Below are 21894 nucleotides of genomic sequence, written 5' to 3' on the forward strand. Positions count from 1 at the left end.
ACGAAGGCATGCCAGAGAGGGGATTAATTAGGAGATTAATTAGCGGTTTAATTAATTAATTAACTCAACACACGACTCCATTTCCAAACCTTTTATTAAAAAAAAAAACCAAAAAACCCAAACCTCCCCCTTTGGCCCCGCCCACCCTCTGGCCCCGCCCACCCGGCCCCGCCCCGCCCCTATGACACAGAGACACTTTACATATTTATATAAATATTCATGAGGGGGCGGGGCCCGGGAAAGGGGCGGGGCCTAATCCGAGTCGGAGGCGGGCGCCATCATGGGGTCGGCCAGCAGAGGGCAGCGCCCACTTCCTGTTTCCTCCTCTTCCTCTTCCTGTTCCGGCCGGAAGTGGGGCGGGGCCAGTGAGGCCGAGGCTCCGCCCCCCATCAGCGCCGCCATCTTGGAGAGGTCCAGGGGTGGGGGCGGGGCGGGGAGGAACTGGGGGAATAAAATAATTAATTAATAATTAAAATTGTAATTCACGAATCGCTAAATTGGTAATTGAAATCACTAATTTATAAGGTAATTAGTTGTTAAATTGGATATCAAATCGTAATTTCTTAAATTATATTCAAAAAATTAATAATAAACAATTAAATTATCAAAGTTATTAAATTATAAATTATCATTGAGTAAAATGATTAAATTATAAATATTAAATTCTATAATTTATAAGACTAAATTATAATAATAATATGTATTTTATAATTTATATAATTATAAATTATAAAATATAATTGTAAAATATAAAATATAAAATATAAAATATAAAATATAATTATCTAATATAAATTATATCAATAATATACAAATTATAAATTGGTATTGAAAAATATTAAATTTTAAATTTTTAAGTTGTTAACAAAAATTACTAGTTTATAAATCATTACATTATTTTAAAGTATGAAATTATAGACTATTAAATTATTATTAAAATTATTAAATTTAGAAAGGAATTTTTATTAAAAATTATAAAATCATAAAGTATTATTTTGTTAATAAAAATCATCACATTATAAATTACTAAATTATAATTTTTCAATTATAAATAATAAAAATAAATATTAAAATTATTCAATTATAAATTATTAAATTATTAATTGAAAAAATTATATAAATTATATGTTCATTTAGAAAATTTATATTTAATAATTAAATACTACTATACTATGTGTTAATTCAAAAATTATTTATATATCACTATAAAATTAATATATACGTAATAATTCGATAATTATTTATTTTAATACTCATTTAAATCACAATTATTTTAAAAACCCAAATTTTGGGTGCGAGCCACGCCCAGAAAGGGTGGGCGGAGCCAAATCCCCTCGACCAATGGCAAGAGGGGGATCTGGCCCCGCCCCCAGCCCCATTTTGGGGGAATTTTGGGGATTTTTGGTGAATTTTGGGAAATTTTAGGGAATTTTGGGAAATTTTGGGGAATTTTGGTGAATTTTGGGGAATTTTGGTGAATTTTGCCCCTTCCCAAATCACCTTTTTCCGGTGCCACTTCTCCCGCCGCTGCTCCGAGAACTGTGGGGGGAAAAAATAAAATTTGGGGTAAATTTGGGCGGTTTTGGGGCTCCCCCCCGCCCCGGCGCGGTTTTGGGGCGAATCCCGGCGCTTTTGGGGCTCACCGGGAGCAGCCGAGAATCGGCGATTTCGGGGGGCGGGGGAGGGTCCCCCGGGGGGTCCCGGAGCCCCTCGAGGCAGCGCAGCTCCAGCTTGGGGGGAAAAACGCCGATTTTGGGAAAAAAACGCCGATTTTGGGAAAAATCCCCAGAAACGGCGCCGAAACCCCGGAATTTGGGGCCAAAACGGCGGTGACCCAAAATCTCCCGATTTTGGGGGGGTTTCCGTGATCTGAACCACTCAGGGTGTTGGGGGGGGGGTCCCCAAAAAAATCCCAACCCCAAATTTGGGTTCAGAACCATGAAAAAAGGGAAAAAAAAAAAATAAGGTGGGAAATGCACGAATTTTGTTTGGAAATCTGAAAATCTGCTGGGAAATCCCCAAAATCTGGGCAGAAAACCCAAAAATACCCAAAATCTACTGTGAAACCCCAAAATCTGCTGGGAAATCCCAAAATCTGGCAGAAAACCTAAAAATAACCCAAAATCTGCTGGGAAACCCCAAAATCTGGCAGAAAACCCAAAAATACCCAAAATCTGCTGGGAAACCCCAAAATCTGGCAAAAAAGCCAAAAATAACCCAAAATCTGCTGGAAAACCCCAAAATCTGGGCAGAAAACCCAAAAATACCCCAAAATCTACTGGGAAACCCCAAAATCTGCTGGAAAACCCCAAATTTGGGCAGAAAACCCCAAAATACCCAAAATCTGATGTGAAACCCCAAAATCTGCTTGGAAATCCCCAAATCTGGGCACAAAACCCAAAAATACCCAAAATCTGCTGGAAAACCCCAAATTTGGGAACCAAACCCCCAACAACCCCAAAATCTCATGGGAAATTCCCAAATCTGGGCAGAAAACCCAAAAATACCCAAAATCTGCTGGGAAACCCGAAAATCTCCTCAGAAATCCCCAAATCTGGGCAGAAAACCCAAAAATACCCAAAATCTGCTGGGAAACCCCAAAATCTGGGCAGAAAACCCAAAAATACCCAAAATCTGCTGGGAAACCCCAAATTTGGGTAGGAAACCTCCAAATTCTGACAGGAAACCCCAAATTCTGATGGAAAACCCCAAAATTGTGATGAAAAACCCCCAAATTCGGGAACAAACCCCAAAACAACCCCAAAATCTGATGGAAAACCCCCAAATTTTTGAATGGAAACCCCAAATTCCCACAGGAAACCCCAAATTCTGATGAAAAACCCCAAAATTGGGGGTTTTTCACCCCAAAACGGCCCAAATTGGGGGTTTTTCACCCCAAAACACCCACAGACCCAAATTGGGGTTTTTTTTCCCCAAAACGGCCCAAATTGAGGGTTTTTTTGCCCCAAAACGGCCCAAATTGGGGTTTTTCGCCCCAAAACACCCACAGACCCAAATTGGGGGTTTTTCACCCCAAAACGGCCCAAACTGGGGGTTTTTCACTCAAAAACGGCCCAAATTGGGGGTTTTTCACCCAAAAATGGCCCAAATTGGGGTTTTTTTTACCCCAAAACGGCCCAAATTGAGGGTTTTTTACCCCAAAACGGCCCAAATTGGGAGTTTTTCCCCCCAAAACACCCACAGACCCAAATTGGGGGTTTTTCGCCCCAAAACAGCCCAAATTGGGTTTTTTTTCACCCAAAACGGCCCAAATTGGGAGTTTTTCACCCCAAAACGGTCCAAATTGGGAGTTTTTCGCCCCAAAATGGCCCAAATTGGGGCTTTTTCCCCCCAAAACACCCAAAAACCCAAACCGGGCATTTTTTGCCCCAAAACGGCCGCACCTCCACCAGTTTCTTGCTGCTTTTCTTGGGGGCGCCGGGCGGGCGCGGGGCCCCGTTGGGTCCCAGGCGATGCTTTTGGAACGTCAGTTTGAGCCCCTCCTCCTGCGGAAATCCAGGAAAAATCAATCAATAATCAATAAATAATCGATAAATCAATCAGTGAAATTGGGGGGGGTAAATAAAATCGCAAGGGAAAAAAATCGGGAATAAAATACATAAAGTTTTGAGGGAATAAATAGAATTTTGGAACGTCAGTTTGAGCCCCTCCTCCTGCGGAAATACGGGAAAAATCAATCAATAATCAATCAATAATCAATCAATCAATCAGTCAAATCGGGAGGGGAAAAATAAAATCGCGAGGGAAAAAAATCTGGATTAAAATACATAAAGTTTTGAGGGAATAAATAGAATTTTGGGGCAATAAAATTGTGAGGGGAAAAATAACATTTTGGGCAAATAAATAAAATTGTGAGGGAATAAATAAAATTGTGAAAAAAAAAAATTTTGGGAGAATAAATAAAATTGTGTGGGGATAAATAAAATTGTGAAAAAATAAAATGTTGGGGGAATAAATAAAATTTTAAGGGAATAAATAAAATTTTGGGGCAATAAAATCGGGAGGGGATAAATACAATTTTCAGAGAATAAATAAATTTGTGAGGGGAATAAAAAAAATTGTGAAAGAATAAATAAAATTGTAAGAAAATAAAATTGTGAGGGGATAAATGAAATTATGAGGGAATAAATAAAATTGTGAGGGAATAAATGAAATTGTGAAAGGAATAAATAAAATTTCGGGGGAATAAATAAAATTGTGAGGGGATAAATAAAATTGTGAGGAATAAAAAGGCGGGAAAATCGTGAGGGGCTGGAAAAAGGCGGGAAATTCGTGAGGGGAAAGAAAAAAGGCGGGAAAATCGTGAGGGGATGGAAAAAGGCGGGAAAATCGTGTGGGGAAGGAAAAAGGCGGGAAAATAGTGAGGGGATGGAAAAAGGCGGGAAAATCATGAGGGATCAAAAAGGCGGGAAAATCGTGAGGGGATTAAAAAAGGCGGGAAAATCGTGAGGGGATTAAAAAAGCGGGAAAATCGTGAGGGGAAGAAAAAAGGCGGGAAAATCGTGAGGGGAAGAAAAAAGGCGGGAAAATCGTGAGGGGAAGAAAAAAGGCGGGAAAATCGTGAGGGGATGGAAAATGGCGGGAAAATCGTGAGGGGATTAAAGAGGCGGGAAAATCGTGAGGGGATTAAAAAGGCGGGAAAATCCTGAGGGGAAGAAAAAAGGCGGGAAAATCGTGAGGGAGATGAAAAAGGCGGGAAAATTGTGAGGGGATTAAAAAGGCAGGAAAATCGTGAGGGGATGGAAAAAGGCGGGAAAATCGTGAGGGGATGGAAAAAGGCGGGAAAATCGTGAGGGGGAGGAAAAAGGCGGGAAAATCGTGAGGGGAAGAAAAAAGGCGGGAAAATCGTGAGGGGATTAAAAAGGCGGGAAAATCGTGAGGGGAAGAAAAAAGGCGGGAAAATCGTGAGGGGAAGGAAAAAGGCGGGAAAATCGTGAGGGGGATGGAAAAAGGCGGGAAAATCGTGAGGGGATTAAAAAGGCGGGAAAATCGTGAGGGGAAGAAAAAAGGCGGGAAAATCCTGAGGGGATGGAAAAAGGCGGGAAAATCGTGAGGGGATTAAAAAGGCGGGAAAATCGTGAGGGGATGAAAAAGGCGGGAAAATCGTGGGGGGGTTAAAAAGGCGGGGAAATGGGAAATTGATGGATAAAATGGGAAAATCGGGAATGGATGGATAAAAATGGGAAAATCGGGAATGGGCGGGATCAGTCATGAATAAAAATGGGAAAATTGTGAGGGGAAAGAAAAAGGCGGGAAAATCATGAGGGGAAGGAAAAAGGCGGGAAAATCATGAGGGGAAGGAAAAAGGCGGGAAAATCGTGAGGGGAAGAAAAAAGGCGGGAAAATCGTGAGGGGATTAAAAAGGCGGGAAAATCGGGAATGGGCGGGATCGGTGATGGATAAAAATGGGAAAATGGGAATGGGAGGGGTCAGTGACGGATTTTTGGGGTGAAAAAGGCCGATTTTGGGCCATACTCACGTCCTTGATCTGCACGGTGAACTCCCTCCTGCCGCGGGGGGTGGGGGAGGGGATGGGGGGAGGGGCGGGGTCCGGGAGCCCCCCCGGGACCCCCCCGGGCGGGGCCGGCCCCTCCCCCGCCGCCAGCACGGCCCGGCAGATCAGCTCCAGACGCCGGATCAGCGCCCGCTCCTGACGGGATTAAAGGGGATTTTTGGGGGTTTTTGAAGGTTTTTTTCAGGGGTTTTTTGGAATTTTTTGGGGGTTTTTTTTGGATTTTTTTGGGGTTTCTTGGGTGGGATTTTTTGGGGGTTTTTTTGGGATTTTTTTTTTTGGTTTTTTGGGGACGGAATTTTTGGGGTTTTTTTGGGGATTTTTGGGGTATTTTTTTGGTTTTTATAGGGTTTTGTTTTGGATTTTTATAGGGTTTTTGGGAATTTTTGTGGGTTTTTTGGGGGTTTTTTGGGTTTTTTTTTTCGGGTTTTTTCTGTTCTTTTAAGTTTGTTTTTCGTTTTTATTTTTGAGGTTTCTTTGGGAATTTATTTGGGATTTTTGGGGGTTTTTTTGAGAATTTTTGTGGTATTTTTGGGAATTTTTTGGGATTTTTTTGAGAATTTTTGGGATTTTTTGAGAATTTTTTGTGGTTTTTTTGGGAATACTTGCAAGTTTTTTTAGGGTTTTTAAGAAATAGTCGGGGGTTTTTTTAGGGTTTTTTTGTGAATTTTTGCGGGATTTTTTGGGATTTTTTGGGGAACTTTTCCGGGTTTTTTTGGCATTTTTTGGGGAATTTTTGGGGAATTTTTGGGAATTTTTGCGGATTTTTTGGGGTTTTTTGGGTGATATTCAGGTGTTTTTCGGGGGTAATATTTTTGGGGGGATTTTAGGGATTTTGGGGTTTTTTTTTACCTTGGGCCAGCAGAGGAGATTTTGGGGCGCGGGGTGGGGGAGGGGCGGTTTGGGGGAGCCGCCCTCGCCCGGGGGGGGAGGGGAATCCTCGTCCTCCCCCTCCCCCTCCTCATCTTCCTCCTCATCTTCCTCCTCCTCTTCCTCCTCCTCCTCAGCCCCCAACGCCTCCGGCCCTGTGCCAGGGGAGGCCCCAAAAACGCTGAAATTCGCCCCAAAAATCCCCTCCCCTCCCCCACCCCCACTCCCCTTTTTCCCCATTTCCCCCCAAATTTGGGCTCCCCTTTTTCCCCCAATTTTTTCCCCATTTCCCCTCAGATTCAGGGATACCTTTTTCCCCATTTCTCCCCAAATATCAGCTCCCCTTTTCCCCATTTCCCCCAAAATTTATGGCTTCCCTTTTCCCCCTTTTCCCTCCAAATTTAGGGATCCTTTTTCCCCATTTCCCCCCAACTTTTTCCCCATTTCCCCCCAAATTTGGGCTCCCCTTTTTCCTCATTTCCCCCAAATTTTTTTTTCCCATTTCCCCCCAAATTTCGGCTCCCCTTTTTTCCCATTTCCCTGCAAATTTATTGCTCTCCATTTTCCCATTTCCCCCCAAAATTAAAGATCCATTTTTCCCCATTTGAGCTCCACTTTTTCCCCATTTCCCCCCAATCTTTTTCCCCATTTTCCCCCAAATTTATCGCTCCCCTTTTTCCCCATTTCCCCCCAAATTTGGGCTCCCCTTTTTCCCCTTTTTCCCCCAAATTTCAGCTCCACTTTTTCCCCATTTTCCCCCAGATTTTACCTCCCCTTTTTCCCCATTTTCCCCCAAATTTAGGGATCCATTTTCCCCATTTTCCCCCAAATTTGAGCTCCGCTTTTTCCCCTTTTCCCCCCAAATTTAGGGATGCATTTTCCCCCAAATTTGAGCTCCACTTTTCCCCCTTTTCCCCCCAATTTTTTTCCCCATTTCCCCCCAAAATTCCCACCCTAAAACCCCCTTTTTCCCCAAAATTTGGGCTCCCCTTTTTCCCCTTTCCCCCCAATTTTTTCCCCCATTTCCCCCCAAATTTCCCACCCAAAATCCCCATTTTCCCCCCAAATTTCCCACCCTAAAACCCCCATTTTCCCCAAAATTTGGGCTCCTTTTTTCCCCTTTTCCCCCCAAATTTAGGGATCCCCTTTTCCCCATTTCCCCCCAAATTTGAGCTCCCATTTTTCCCCATTTTCCCCCAATTTTTTCCCCCATTTCCCCCCAAATTTCCCACCCCCAAACCCCCCATTTCCGCCAAAATTTGGGCTCCTTTTTTCCCCCATTTCCCCCAAATTTGAGTTCCCCTTTTCCCCCCAATTTTTCCCCATTTCCCCCCAGACTTAAAGATCCATTTTTCCCCATTTCCCCCAAATTTTTCCCCATTTCTCCCCAAATTTGAGCTCCACTTTTTCCCCTTTTCCCCCCAAATTTCCCACCCCAAAACCCTCCATTTCTCCCCCAAAATCAAACCCAAACCCACCTCCCATCTCCATCTCCTCCTCCTCCTCTTCCTCCCCTCTCCTCCTCCGTCCCTCTCCTCCTCCTCCTCCTCCCACGTCGCCGATCTCTGCGCGCAGCAGCGCCCCCCGCAGGCCGTGCCGGGCGGCGGCGCGCAGCAGCGCCGCGTCGTGGGCGCCGGGCCGCCACCAGGGCGGCAGCAGCGAGCCGGGGGGCGGCAGCCGCGGCAGCAGCGCCGGCAGCGCCGGGTGCGGCAGCACGCGCTCCCGCACGCAGCGCAGCAGCGCCAGACGCCGCAGCGCCCGCAGCGCCAGCGGGGCGGGGACCGCAGCGGGGACCGAGCAGGGCGGGCGGCGGGCTGAGAACAGGAGAAAAAACGGGGTTAGAAACTGAGAAAATGGGAAAAAAACGGGAAAAAACGGGGTTAAAATGGGCAAAAACGGGGTTAGAATGCGAAAAAACACAGAAAAACGGCGTTAAAATGGGCAAAAACGGGGAAAAACGGGGTAAGAAATGAAGAAAATGTGAAAAAACAGGAAAAACGGGGTGAAAAATGGGGAAATGGGAAAAAATGAGAAAAAATGGGAAAAAATGGCAAAAAATGGGAAAAAAAAGGGTTAGAAATGGGGAAATGGGAAAAACGTGAAAAACGGGGAAAATGGGGAAAAAACGGGGAAAAAAACAGGTTAGACATGGGAAAATGCGAAAAAACGGGAAAAAACGGGCTGAAAACGGGAGAAAACGGGGAAAAACAGGTTTGAAATGGGGAAAATGCGAAAAAACGGGAAAAAGCGGGAAAAAAATGGGCTGAAAATGGGAAAAAACGGGGAAAAACGGGTTCGCAACGGGGAAATACTGGAAAAAACGGGAAAAAAAGGGCTGAAAAATGGGGAAAACGGGGTGAGAAACGGGGTGCAAAGGGGTAAAAGTGCCGGGGGGCGGCAGCCGCGGCAGCAGCGCCGGCAGCGCCGGGTGCGGCAGCACGCGCTCCCGCAGCAGCGCAGCAGCGCCAGCCGCCGCAGCGCCCGCAGCGCCAGCGGGGCGGGGACGGTGACAGGGCAGGGGCATGGCGGCCGGCGGGCTGGGGAGAGGGGAGAAAATGGGGTTAAAATTGGCAAAAACGGGAAAAAATGGAAAAAAACGGGGTTAAAATGGGAAAAAACGGGAAAAAACGGGGTCAAAATGGGCGAAAACAGGAAAAAATGGGGTTAAAATGGGCAAAAAAAGGGAAAAACTGGAAAAAACGGGTTAGAAATGCGGAAAATGGGAAAAAACGGGGAAAAAACGGGTTAGAAATGTGGAAAATGGGAAAAAACGGGGTGAAAATAGGCAAGAATGGGAAAAAACGGGAAAAAATGGGAAAAATGGGGTTAGAAACGGGGGAAATGGGAAAAAATATGGTTAGAAATGGGGGAAATATGAAAAAATGGGGGGGAATGGAAAAAAAATGGGAGAAAACGGGTTAGAAATGGGGAAATGGGAAAAAACGTGAAAAACGTGGAAAATGGGGGAAAAACGGGAAAAAAACAGGTTAGAAATGGGAAAAATGCGAAAAAACGGGAAAAAACGGGCTGAAAATGGGAAAAAACGGGGAAAAACAGGTTTGAAATGGGGAAATACTGGAAAAATGGGAAAAAACGGGGAAAAAGGGGGGGAAAAATGGGAAAAATGGGAAAAAACGGGTTAGAAATGGGGGAAATGCTAAAAAACGGGAAAAAACGGGCTGAAAATGGGAAAAAAACGGGGGAAAACGGGTTAAAAACGGGGAAATACTGGAAAAAATGGGGAAAAATGGAGAAAAATGGAGAAAAATGGGCAAAAGGGGTTAGAAACGGGGTGCAAACGGGTAAAAGTGCCGGGGGGCGGCAGCCGCGGCAGCAGCGCCGGCAGCGCCGGGTGCGGCAGCACGCGCTCCCGCACGCAGCGCAGCAGCGCCAGACGCCGCAGCGCCCGCAGCGCCAGCGGGGCGGGGACCGCAGAGGGGACCAGGCAGGGCGGGCGGCGGGCTAAAGAGGGCAGAAAATGGGAAAAAACGGGGTTAAAATGGGAAAAAATGGGGAAAAATGGGAAAAAACGGGGAAAAACGGGGTTAAAATGGGAAAAAACGGGGTTAAAATGGGCAAAAACACAGAAAAACGGCATTAAAATGAGCAAAAATGGGTTAGAATCAAAGAAAATGGGAAAAAACAGGAAAAAACGGGGAAAAACGGGGAAAAACGGGAAAAATGGAAAAAATAGGAAAAAATGGAAAAAATGGGAAAAAAAGGGTTAGAAATGGGGAAATGGGAAAAAATGGGAAAAAAGGGGAAAGTGGGGAAAAACGGGAAAAAAAACGGGGTTAAAATGGGAAAAAACGGGGAAAAACGGAGTTAAAATGGGAAAAAACGGGAAAAAACAGGAAAAACTGGAAAAAAACGGGCTGGAAATGGGAAAAAAATGGGAAAAAACGGGTTAGAAATGGGGGAAATGGGAAAGAACGGGGAAAAACGGGGGAAAACGGGAAAAAACAGGAAAAAATGGGGAAAAAATGTGAAAAAAGGGGAAAAATGGGTTAAAAACGTGGAAAATGGGAAAAAACGGGGTTTAAATGGGGAAAAAAGTGGGAAAATGGGAAAAACCAGGTTGGAAACGGGAAAATACAGGAAAAAACAAGAAAAAACGGGAAAAAACGGGGTCAAAATAGGCAAAAATGGGAAAAAACGGGAAAAAACGGGTTAAAAATGGGAGAAACAGGAAAAATGGGAAAAATGGGAAAAAACGGGAAAAAACAGGGTGAAAAATGGGTAAAACAGGGTTAGAAACGGGGTGCAAACGGGTGACAGTGCCGGGGGGCGGCAGCCGCGGCAGCAGCGCCGGCAGCGCCGGGTGCGGCAGCACGCGCTCCCGCACGCAGCGCAGCAGCGCCAGCCGCCGCAGCGCCCGCAGCGCCAGCGGGGCGGGGACCGTGCTGGGGCAGGGGCACGGCGGGCGGCGGGCTGGGGAGAGAGAAAAATGAGAAAAAACGGGGTTAAAATAAGAAAAAATAGGAAAAAATGGGAAAAAACGGGAAAAAATGGGCAAAAACGGGGTTAAAATGGGGAAAAACGGGGAAAAACGTGAAAAAACGGGGTTAGAAATGAAGAAAATGGGAAAAAACGGGAAAAAAACGGGGAAAAATGGGAAAAAATGGGAAAAAATGGGAAAAATAGGAAAAAATGGGAAAAAAATGGAAAAAAAAGGGGTTAGAAATGGGGAAATGAGAAAAAACGTGAAAAATGGGGAAAATGGGGAAAAAACGGGAAAAAACGGGATTAAAATGGGCAAAAACACGAAAAAACGGGAAAAAATGGGGTGAAAATGGGAAAAAATGGGAAAAATCAGGTTAGAAATGGGGAAAATGGAAAAAATGGGATAAACGGGGAAAAACGGGCTGAAAATGGGAAAAAACGTGAAAAAACGGGTTGGAAACGGGGAAATACTGGAAAAAATGGGCAGAAACGGGAAAAAATGGGGGAAAACGGATAAAACAGGGTTAAAATGGGAAAAAATGGGGGAAAATGGGTTAGAAACGGGGTAATACTGGAAAAAATGGGAAAAAACGGGAAAAAACAGGTTGAAAAATGGGGAAAAATGGGAAAAAACGGGTTAGAAATGGGGGAAACAGGAAAAGTGGGGGAAAACGGGGAAAAACAGGCTGAAAATGGGAAAAAACGGAGAAATATGGGGGAAAATGAGGGAAAATGGGGAAATATGGAGGGAAATGGGGGAACAATGCTGCCGGGCGCGGCAGAGAGCCCCAAAACCTCCTGATTTTGGGTTCAAACCCCTCAATTTGGGTTCAAACACCCAAATTTTGGTTGAAACCGCCCCAAACTGTCTGAATTTTCCCAAAATCCTGGAATTTCACCCCGTACCGTCGCCGGGCGCGGGCGGCAGCCGGCAGAGCCCCAAACCCTCCTGGAACCTCCTGATTTTGGGCTCAAACACCTCGATTTGGGCTCAAACCCCTCGATTTGGGTTCAAAAACCCAGATTTTGGGTTTAACGACCCGAATTTTCCCAAAATCCCGGGATTTCACCCCATACCGTCGCCGGGCGCGGGCGGCAGCCGGCAGAGAGCCCCAAAACCTCCTGGAACCTCCTGATTTTGGGTTCAAATCCCTCGATTTGGGTTCAAACACCCAAATTTTGGTTGAAACTGCCCCAAACTGCCGGAATTTTCCCAAAATCGCGGGATTTCACCCCGTACCGTCGCCGGGCGCGGGCGGCAGCCGGCAGAGAGCCCCAGAAACTCCTGGAACCGCCTGATTTTGGGTTCAAACCCCTCGATTTGGGCTCAAACCCCTCGATTTGAGGTCAAACATCCGAATTTTGAGTGGAAACTCCCCAAAATGCCCCGAACTCCCCGATTTTTCCCAAAATCCCGGGATTTGTCCCCGTACCGTCGCCGGGCGCGGGCGGCAGCCGGCAGAGCCCTGGAACCTCCTGGAACCTCCTGATTTTGGGTTCAAAGCCCTCGATTTGGGTTCAAAAACCCAAATTTTGAGTCGAAACGCCCCAAACTGCCCAAATTTGCCCAAAATCCCGGGATTTCACCCCGTACCGTCGCTGGGCGCGGGCGGCAGCCGGCAGAGCCTCAAAACCTCCTGGAACCTCCTGATTTTGGGTTCAAACCCCTCGATTTGGGCTCAAAAACCCAGATTTTGGGTGAAACCGCCCCAAACTGCCTGAATTTGCCCAAAATCCCGGAATTTCGCCCCGTACCGTCGCCGGGCGCGGGCGGCAGCCGGCAGAGCCCCAAAACCTCCTGGAACCTCCTGATTTTGGGTTCAAACCCCTCAATTTGGGCTCAAAAACCCGAATTTTGAGTGGAAACTCCCCAAAACGCCCCGAACTCCCCGATTTTTCCCAAAATCCCAGAATTTCACCCCGTACCGTCGCCGGGCGCGGGCGGCAGCCGGCAGAGCCCCAGAACCTCCTGGAACCTCCTGATTTTGGGTTCAAACCCCTCGATTTGGGTTCAAACCCCTCGATTTGGGTTCAAACATCCAAATTTTGAGTCCAAACGCTCCCAAACGCCCCGAACTGCCCGAATTTTCCCGAAATCGCGGGATTTCACCCCGTACCGTCGCCGGGCGCGGGCGGCAGCCGGCAGAGCCCCAGAACCTCCTGGAACCTCCTGATTTTGGGTTCAAAGCCCTCGATTTGGGCTCAAACACCTCAATTTGGGCTCAAAAACCCGGATTTTGAGTGGAAACTCCCCAAAATGCCCCGAACTCCCCGATTTTTCCCAAAATCGCGGGATTTGGCCCCGTACCGTCGCCGGGCGCGGGCGGCAGCCGGCAGACCTGCCGGCACATGGCCACGAAGCCGTGGTAGAAGCGCGTCAGGTCCTCGTCCGAGCGCCGCTCCAGCCGGGCCAGGGCGCGGAAACGGCCCCAGCGGAACCGGCCCGAGCCCGGCTCCAGCTCCACGCCGAAGGTCGAGGCCACCCGCAGGAAGTCGGCCTGCTCCCGCCGCGTCCAGCTGCGAGATGGGGAGAAAAAGGGGGAAAATGGTGAAAAAACGGTGAAAAAATGGTGAAAAACGGCGAAAAAACGGTGAGAAACGGTGAAAAAACGGCGAAAATATGGCGAAAAAACGGTGAGAAATGGTGAAAATTCAGAGGGAAAAAAGCAGCCTGAATGTGAGGAAAGATGAAGGGAATTGGTCTGATCCCACTGTGTCTAGCAGGAAAATGGGGAGAAAAAGGGGGAAAACGGTGAAAAAACGGGGAAAAAACGGCGAAAAACGGTGAAAAAATGGCGAAAAAACGGCAAAAAACCACCCAAAACCGCCCCAAAATGGGAGGAAAGACAGAGGAAGTCGGCCTGCTCCCGCCGCGTCCAGCTGCGAAATGGGGGGAAAAAGGGGGAAAACGGTGAGAAAATGGGGAAAAAATGGTTGAAAACGGTGAAAAAATGGCGAAAAACGGTGAAAAAACGGCGAAAATACAGCGAAAAAATGGCGAAACACGGTGAAAAAACGATGAAAAAATGGTGAAAAACGGTGAAAATACAGAAGGGGAAAAATGGCCAAAAGCAGCCTGAATGTGAGGAAAGATGAAGGGAATTAAGCTCCTCCCACTGTGTACGTCTGGGAAATGAGGGGAAAAATGGGGAAAATGGTGAAAAAATGGTGAAAAAAATGGTGAAAAATGGTGAAAAAACGGCGAAAAAACGGCAAAAAATGGCAAAAAAAGGGCGAAAATACGACGAGAAATGGTGAAAATACAGAAGGGGAAAAACCCCAAATTCCACCCCAAAACCCAAAACCCCGCCCAAAAACCCCAAATTTCCCCCCAAAACCCCCAAAATTCCCCCAAAACCCCAAATTCCACCCAAAAACCCCAAATTTCCCCAAAACCCATCCCAAAAACCCCCAAAATCCCACCCCAAAACCATCCTAAAAACCCCAAATTCCACTGCAAATTTCACCCCAAAAACCCCAAAATTCCACCCAAAACTCCCAAATTTCCCCAAAACCCCAAAATTCCACACAAAAAACCCCAAAATCCCACCCCAAAACCATCCTAAAAACCCCAAATTCCACTGCAAATTTCACCCCAAAAACCCCAAAATTCCACCCCAAAACCCCCAAATTTCCCAAATTCCCCCCAAATCTCACCCCAAAAACTCCAAATCTCACCCCCAAAACCCCACCCCAAGACCACCCTAAAAACCCCAAAATTCCACCCAAAACCCCCAAAATTCCACCCAAAAACCCCAAAATTCCACCCAAAAACCCCAAATTTCCCCAAATTTCCCCAAATTTCCCCAAATTTTCCCAAAATTCCCCAAATTCCCCCCAAATTTCCCCCCACTGACCGCTGCTGCTTCTCACGCCGCTCGTGCCCTCGCCGGGGTCGCCGCGGCCGCTCCGCGTGTCCGGAGTGACCAGTGGAGTGACCACTGGAGTGACCAGTGGAGTGACCACCTGAGTGACCACCTGAGTGACCACCTGAGTGACCACTGGAGTGACCACTGGAGTGACCATCGGGCTGACCACTGGGTTGACCATCAGAGTGACCACTGGGTTGACCACTGGGCTGACCACTGGTTTGACCACCGTGATGACCACCAGAGTGACCACTGGACTGACCACCAGAGTGACCACCAGAGTGACCACTGGGCTGTCCTGGGGCCATCTCAGTGGCCTGAGGGTCCGGCCGGTGGCCGGAGCCGGAGCGGGGACAGGCGGCCAAAAGGCGCCGCAGGCGAGCGGTCAGTGCTGCGGCCGCCGGCCACGCGCCCAGGCCAGGGCCAGGAGTGACCACAGGGCCAGGAGTGACCACTGGGCCAGGAGTGACCACTGGGGTGGACATCGATGTGGGGTCAGAAGTGACCACAGGGCCAGAAGTGACCATTGGGGTGGACATCGGCGTGGGGCCAGAAGTGACCATTGGGGTGGACATCGACGTGGGGTCAGAAGTGACCACAGGACCGGACATCGGCGTGGGGCCGGACATCGGCGTGGGGTCAGAAGTGACCACAGGGCCAGAAGTGACCACAGGACCGGACATCGGTGTGGGGCCGGACATCAGTGGCGTGGGACCAGAAGTGACCACGGGGCCGGAGGTGACCATTGGACTGGACATCACCGTGGGGTCAGAGGTGACCACAGGACCGGACATCGGGACGGCTGTGAGGGAGGAAAGGGGTCAGTGAGAGAATTTGGGGAAAATTTGGGGGAATTTTGGGGGAATTTAGGATCGTTTTGGAAAATTTATGATGATTTTGGGGCGATTTCAGGTTGGTTTGGGGAATTTTGGGTCATTTTTGGACCCCTTTGGGCGAATTTTCGGTCATTTTGGGAGATTTGCAATAATTTCAGGGCAATTTCGGGTTGGTTTGGGGGATTTGGGGGGATTTTGGGAAGATTTGGGGTCAGTTTGGGGGATTTTGCGTCAGTTTCGGACCCTCTTGGGGAAATTTTGGGGGGATTTGGGGTTGGTTTGGGAGATTTGCGATAATTTCGGGGCAATTTCGGGTTGGTTTGGGGGATTTGGGGGGATTTGAGTGATTTTGGGTCAGTTTCACACCCTTTTGGGGGGATTTTCGGTGGTTTTGGGGTTGCTTTGGGGGATTTGGGGAGATTTTGGGAAGATTTGGGGTTGGTTTTGGGAAGATTTGGGGTCGGTTTGGGGGATTTTGGGTCATTTTGGGTCAGTTTCAGACCCTTTTGGGGGGATTTTGGGTCATTTTGGGGTTGGTTTGGGGGGATTTGGGGAAATTTTGGGGGGATTTGGGGTTGGTTTGGAGGATTTTGGGGAGATTTTGGGAAGATTTGGGGTTGGTTTGGGGGATTTTGGGTCATTTGGGGTCATTTTCGGACCCTTTTGGGGGGATTTTCGGTTGTTTTGGGGTTGGTTTGGGGGATTTGGGGAAATTTTGGGGGATTTATGATCATTTTGGGAGATTTGCGATAATTTTGGGGGGATTTGGGGTCAGTTTGGGGGATTTGGGGGAAATTTTGGGTCATTTTCGGACCCTTTTGGGGGGATTTCCGGTCATTTTGGGGTTGGTTTGGGGGATTTCGGGGGATTTTGGATAATTTTGGGTCAGTTTGGGGAGATTTAAGGAGATTTTGGGGAGACTTTCGGTCACTTTGGGTTGGGGGAAAATTGGGAATAATTTTGGGGCGATTTGGGGTCATTTTGTGGAGATTTTGGGAGATTTGAGAGGTTTGGGGTCAGTTTGGGGGATTTTGGGTCATTTTGGGGGATTTCAGGAGATTTGGAGGGATTTTTGAGGAATTTGGGGGGATTTTGGGACATTTGGGGGGTTTGGGGTCAGTTTTGGGTCATTTTGGGGAGATTTGGGGGGATTTTGGGGAGATTTGGGGGGTTTGGGAGAATTTTAAGGAATTCCGGGCGATTTGAGGCAATTTTAGAGAAAATCTGGGGAAAATTTTCAGGATTTTGGCGCTTTTTGACATTTTTGGGACCGGGGGTGAATTTTGGGGTGATTTTGGGCCATTTTGGGGTCCCTCTTACCCTCATCCCCGTCCACCACCGAGATCTCCTCGTCCAGCCCGGCCAGGGGGTCACTCTGGGGGGGTCACGGGGTCACCGAGGGCCCGGACCCCCCAAAACTGCCACATTTTGGGGTGAAAAACCCCGATTTTGGGGTTTTTGGTGATTTAGGGGGATTTTGGGGTGATTTAGGGGGATTTTGGGGTTTTACCTCCTCGCCGCCCCCCTGCAGGGGTTTGTACTCGGGGTCCTCGGGGTCTCTGTCGAAATCGGCCCTGGGGGGACCCCAAAATCGCCGGAATTCACCCCAAAACTCCCCGAATTCGGGACAGACCCAAATCCGCGGGAATTTGCCCCAAAAAGCGCCTCAGCCCTGAGCTGAACTCAGCCCGGCCCGAGGCCGGTCGGTATTAGCATGGCTGGGTCATCAGCGGCGCCGTTTTGGGGTGAAAAAACCCAAATTTGGGGGTTCGGGGGGGCCGGGATCGCCGCAAAGTCAGGGGGTGGCGAAAGATACGGAAACGGCCCGAAAATCCCCGAAAACGGCAAAAAAATCCCCAAAAAATGTCCCAAAAAACACTCAAACAGGCCAGAAAGCCTCAAAAACAGCCCAAAAATCCCCCAAAACAGCCCAAAAACCACCCAAACAGCCCAAAAATCCCAAAAAACAGCCCCAAAAATCACCCAAATGGCCCAAAAATCCTCAAAAACAGACCAAACCCCTCAAAACCCCCCCAAACCACCCAAAGTTGCCCAAATCCTCCAAAAAAATCACCCCAAACCCCCCAAAAATCACAAAAATCACCCCAAACCCACCAAAACTGCCCAAATCCATCAAAACTTCCCAAATCCCCCCAAAAATCACCCCAAACCCCCCAAAACTGCCCAAACCTCCCAAAAATCACCCAAAATACACCAAAACTGCCCAAATCCCCCCAAAAATCACTACAAACCCCCCAAAACTGCCCAAACCCACCAAAAATTACCCCAAATACACTAAAACTGCCCAAACCCCCCAAAACTGCCCAAATCCACCCAAAATTCACCCCAAACCACCCCCAAAAATCATCCAAAAATGCCCCAAACCTCCCAAAAATTACCCCAAATCCCCCCAAAAATCATCCAAAACCGCACCAAAACCACCTTAAAACCCCCTTAAAAATCACCCCAAAACCCCCCAAACCACCCCAAAACCCCCCCAAAATTTACCCCAAAATGCCCCAAAATGCCCCAAACCGCCCAAAAAGCCCCAAAATGCCCCAAAAAGCCCCAAATCCCCCCAAATTCGGGGTCCCCGCTCACCCCTCCAGGCGCTGCTCGGCCGCCACGGCCGTCGCGTCGGGACCGCCGGCCTTGGCCAGGAAACACAGGGCGGGGTCGGCGCGCATGGTGTGGTACCGCTCGTAGCCTAAAATCCCCCAAATTCACCCCAAAAATACACTCCGTTAACAAAAACTGCAAAAAACGGCAAAAAACGGCCAAAAAACGGCAAAAAACGGCATAAAAATAGCTCAAAGTATGTCCAAAATACACCCAAAATTACCCCAAAATTCAGATTATGGTTTGTGTCCATGGTGTGGTACCGCTCGTACCCTAAAATCCCCCAAATTCACCCCAAAAATGGAGCCAGTTAACAAAAACTGCAAAAAACGGCAAAAAACGGCAAAAAACAGCGAAAAAACAGCAAAAAACCCCATCAAAATAGCCCAAAATACGCCTAAAATAACCCAAAATTCAGATTATGGTTTGTGTCCATGGTGTGGTACCGCTCGTAGCCTAAAATCCCCAAAATTCACCCCAAAAATTGAGTCAGTTAACAAAAACTGCAAAAAACGGCAAAAAATGGCCAAAAAATGGCAAAAAAACCCATCAAAATAGCTCAAAGTATGCCCAAAATACACCTAAAATAACCCCAAAATTCAGATTATGGTTTGTGTCCATGGTGTGGTACCGCTCGTACCCTAAAATCCCCCAAATTCACCCCAAAAATGGAGCCAGTTAACAAAAACTGCAAAAAACGGCAAAAAACTGCAAAAAAACGGCAAAAAACGGCAAAAAAATAGCCCAAAGTATCCCAAAATCCTCCTAAAATAACCCCAAAATTACCCCAAAATTCAGATTATTGTCGGTGTCCATGGTGTGGGACCGCTCGTAGCCTAAAATCCCCCAAATTCACCCCAAAAACGGAGTCTGTTAACAAAAACTGCAAAAAACAGCAAAAAACGGCAAAAAAACGGCAAAAAACGGCAAAAAAATAGCTCAAAATACGCCCAAAATACACCTAAAATAACCCAAAATTCAGATTATTGTCGGTGTGCAAAGTGTGGTACCGCTCGTAGCCTAAAATCCCCCAAATTCACCCCAAAAATACACTCCGTTAACAAAAACTGCAAAAAACAGGAAAAAACGCAAAAAAACGGCAAAAAACAGCAAAAAACCCCATTAAAATAGCCCAAAATACACCTAAAATAGCCCCAAAATTCAGATTATGGTTTGTGTCCATGGTGTGGTACCGCTCGTACCCTAAAACCCCCCAAATTCACCCCAAAAATGGAGTCAGTTAACAAAAACTGCAAAAAACAGCAAAAAACGGCCAAAAAACGGCAAAAAACGGCGTAAAAATAGCCCAAAGTACACCCAAAATGCGCCTAAAATGACCCCAAAATTCAGATTATTGTCGGTGTGCACAGTGTGGGACTGCTCATACCCTAAAATCCCCCAAATTCACCCCAAAAACGGAGTCAGTTAACAAAAACTGCAAAAAACGGCAAAAAACGGCAAAAAAAGGCCAAAAAACGGCAAAAAACCCCATCAAAATAGGTCAAAGTGTGACCAAAATACGCCTAAAATAACCCCAAAATTCAGATTATGGTTTGTGTCCATGGTGTGGTACCGCTCGTAGCCTAAAATCCCCCAAATTCACCCCAAAAATGGAGCCGGTTAATAAAAACTGCAAAAAACGGCAAAAAACGGCAAAAAAAGGCATAAAAATAGCTCAAAACACACCCAAAATTCACTGAAATAACCCCAAACCACCCCAAAACCACAAAAAGGGTAAAAAACCAAAAAAAGGCCCCAAAATTCAGGGAAATGAACCCAAAACCACCCAAAGAGCACAAAAAAAGGCAAAAAAAACCCCAAAAAAACCCCAAAACCCAAAAAAACCCTCAAAAATTACCCCAAAACTGCACAAAAGCAACACAAAAAAACCCCAAAAAAACCCAAAAAATGCCCCAAAACCCCCAAAATTCAGGGAAATGAACCCAAAACTATTTGAACATTGTGAAAAAAAAGTCAAAAAAAAACAGAAAACCCAAATTTCTGGGAAATTACCCCAAAAAACCCAAAATGGGTAAAAAAACCCCCAAAATTCCTAAAAAATCATCGCAAACAACCCAAAAATGGGTAAAAAAAACCAAAATTCCCAAAAATTCACCTAAAACCACCCGAACAACCCAAAAATGGGTAAAAAAACTTTGAAATTCCCAAAAATTCACCCCAAAAAAATCCGAAAATGGGTAAAAAAACCCCAAAATCCTCAAAAATTCACCATAAAACCACCCGAACGTGCTGAAAAATGGCCAAAAAACCACAAAATTCCCAAAAATTCACCCAAAACAACACAAAAATGGGTCAAAAAACCCCAAAAATTCACCTTAAACCCACCCGAACGTGCCAAAAAACGACCAAAAAACCCCAATAAAACGCCCCAAAACGCCCCAAAATTCAGCGAAACGGCCCCAAACCGCCCCCAAAAATCCCCCAAAAAATCCCAAAAAAATCCCCAAAAACCCCAAAATCCCCAAAAAGCCCCAAAAAGCCCCAAAATGCCCCAAATTCTCACCGTGTTTGAAGACCCCGATGAGCAGCGACTTGTCGGCCTCGGGGTCCCACCAGGGCTCGGGAACCTCCAGCGGCTCCAGCAGCGGGAAGGAGATCTGCACCTCGCTGGGGACCCCGAAATCGGGTCAGGGACCCCGAAATCGGGGAGAATCACCCCAAAAATGGGATCGGCGACCCCGGAAATGGGGAGAGGGACCCCAAAAATGGGTAAAGTGACCCCAAAAATGAGGAAAATCACCCCAAAATTGGGGTCAGGGACCCCGGAAACGGGGAAAGGGACCCGAAAATGGGGAAAGGGACCCCGAAAATGGGGAGAGGGACCCCAAAAATGGGGAAAATCACCCCAAAATCGGGGGGAATGAGCCCAAAAATGGGGTTAAAAACCCCAAAAATGGGGAAAATGAGCCCGAAAATGGGGAGAATGATCCTGAAAATGGGTAAAGGGACCCCGAAAATGGGGAGAGGGACCCCAAAAATGGGGAGAGGGACCCCAAAATTGGGGAGAACGACCCCAAAATCGGGACCGGCGACCCCAAAAACGGGAAAAGTGATCCTAAAAATGGGGAGAGGGACCCCGAAAATGGGATCAGGGACCCCGAAAATGGGGAGAGGGACCCCGAAAATGGGGAGTGGGACCCCAAAATTGGGGAAAATGAGCCCAAAAATGGGATCGGCGACCCCGAAAATGGGGAGAGGAACCCCAAAACCCCCCCAAAATGTCCCCAAAACGTTCCCAAAATCCCCCCCAAAATCCTTCAAATCCCCAAAATGCCCCCAAAACCCCCCCAAACCTCCCCAAAATCCCCCCAAAATGCCTAAAAACCCTCCCAAAATCTCCCTGAAATTTCCCCCCAAAACCCCTCAAAATCCCCCTAAAACCCCTCAAAATCCCCTCCAAAATCCCTCTAAAATCCCCCAAAAATCTCCCCAAACCTCCCCAAAATTTCCCCAAAATCCCCCTAAAATCCCCCCAAAATTTCCTGAAAACTTCCCCAAAATCTCCCCCAAACTCCCCCACAAATCTCCCCGAAAATCTCCCCAAACCCCCCTCCAAACCCTCCCAAAATCTCCCCAAAATCCCTCCCAAAACTGCCCCTCAAATTCCCCCAAAATCCCCCCGAAATCCCCTCCAAACCCCGCAAAATCTCCCCAAATATCTCCAAAAATCCCTCAAAATCCCCCTGAAATTCCCCCAAAATCT

At 47.2% G+C, this 21894-nt stretch overlaps 1 protein-coding gene across 1 annotated transcript in view; it reads right to left on the reverse strand.

The window, feature by feature from the left end:
* Positions 1 to 76: 76 nt before the first annotated feature.
* CHD8 (chromodomain helicase DNA binding protein 8) overlaps positions 77 to 21894 on the reverse strand; it is a 79408-nt gene continuing 57590 nt past the window's right edge. The window contains exons 25-37 of the mRNA XM_072921320.1: positions 20695 to 20798; positions 18153 to 18258; positions 17062 to 17125; positions 16872 to 16926; positions 14704 to 15517; positions 13155 to 13363; positions 7882 to 8217; positions 6386 to 6558; positions 5501 to 5671; positions 3405 to 3506; positions 1644 to 1730; positions 1501 to 1539; positions 77 to 441 (exon numbers count right to left, since the gene is read on the reverse strand). Of these exons, the coding sequence (XP_072777421.1) occupies positions 253 to 441; positions 1501 to 1539; positions 1644 to 1730; positions 3405 to 3506; positions 5501 to 5671; positions 6386 to 6558; positions 7882 to 8217; positions 13155 to 13363; positions 14704 to 15517; positions 16872 to 16926; positions 17062 to 17125; positions 18153 to 18258; positions 20695 to 20798 (2449 nt within the window). The 3' untranslated portion in view covers positions 77 to 252. The remainder of the gene's footprint in view (positions 442 to 1500; positions 1540 to 1643; positions 1731 to 3404; positions 3507 to 5500; positions 5672 to 6385; positions 6559 to 7881; positions 8218 to 13154; positions 13364 to 14703; positions 15518 to 16871; positions 16927 to 17061; positions 17126 to 18152; positions 18259 to 20694; positions 20799 to 21894) is intronic.

Source organism: Taeniopygia guttata, chromosome 36 (genome assembly GCF_048771995.1).
Source record: "Taeniopygia guttata chromosome 36, bTaeGut7.mat, whole genome shotgun sequence".
Lineage (NCBI taxonomy): Eukaryota > Metazoa > Chordata > Aves > Passeriformes > Estrildidae > Taeniopygia > Taeniopygia guttata.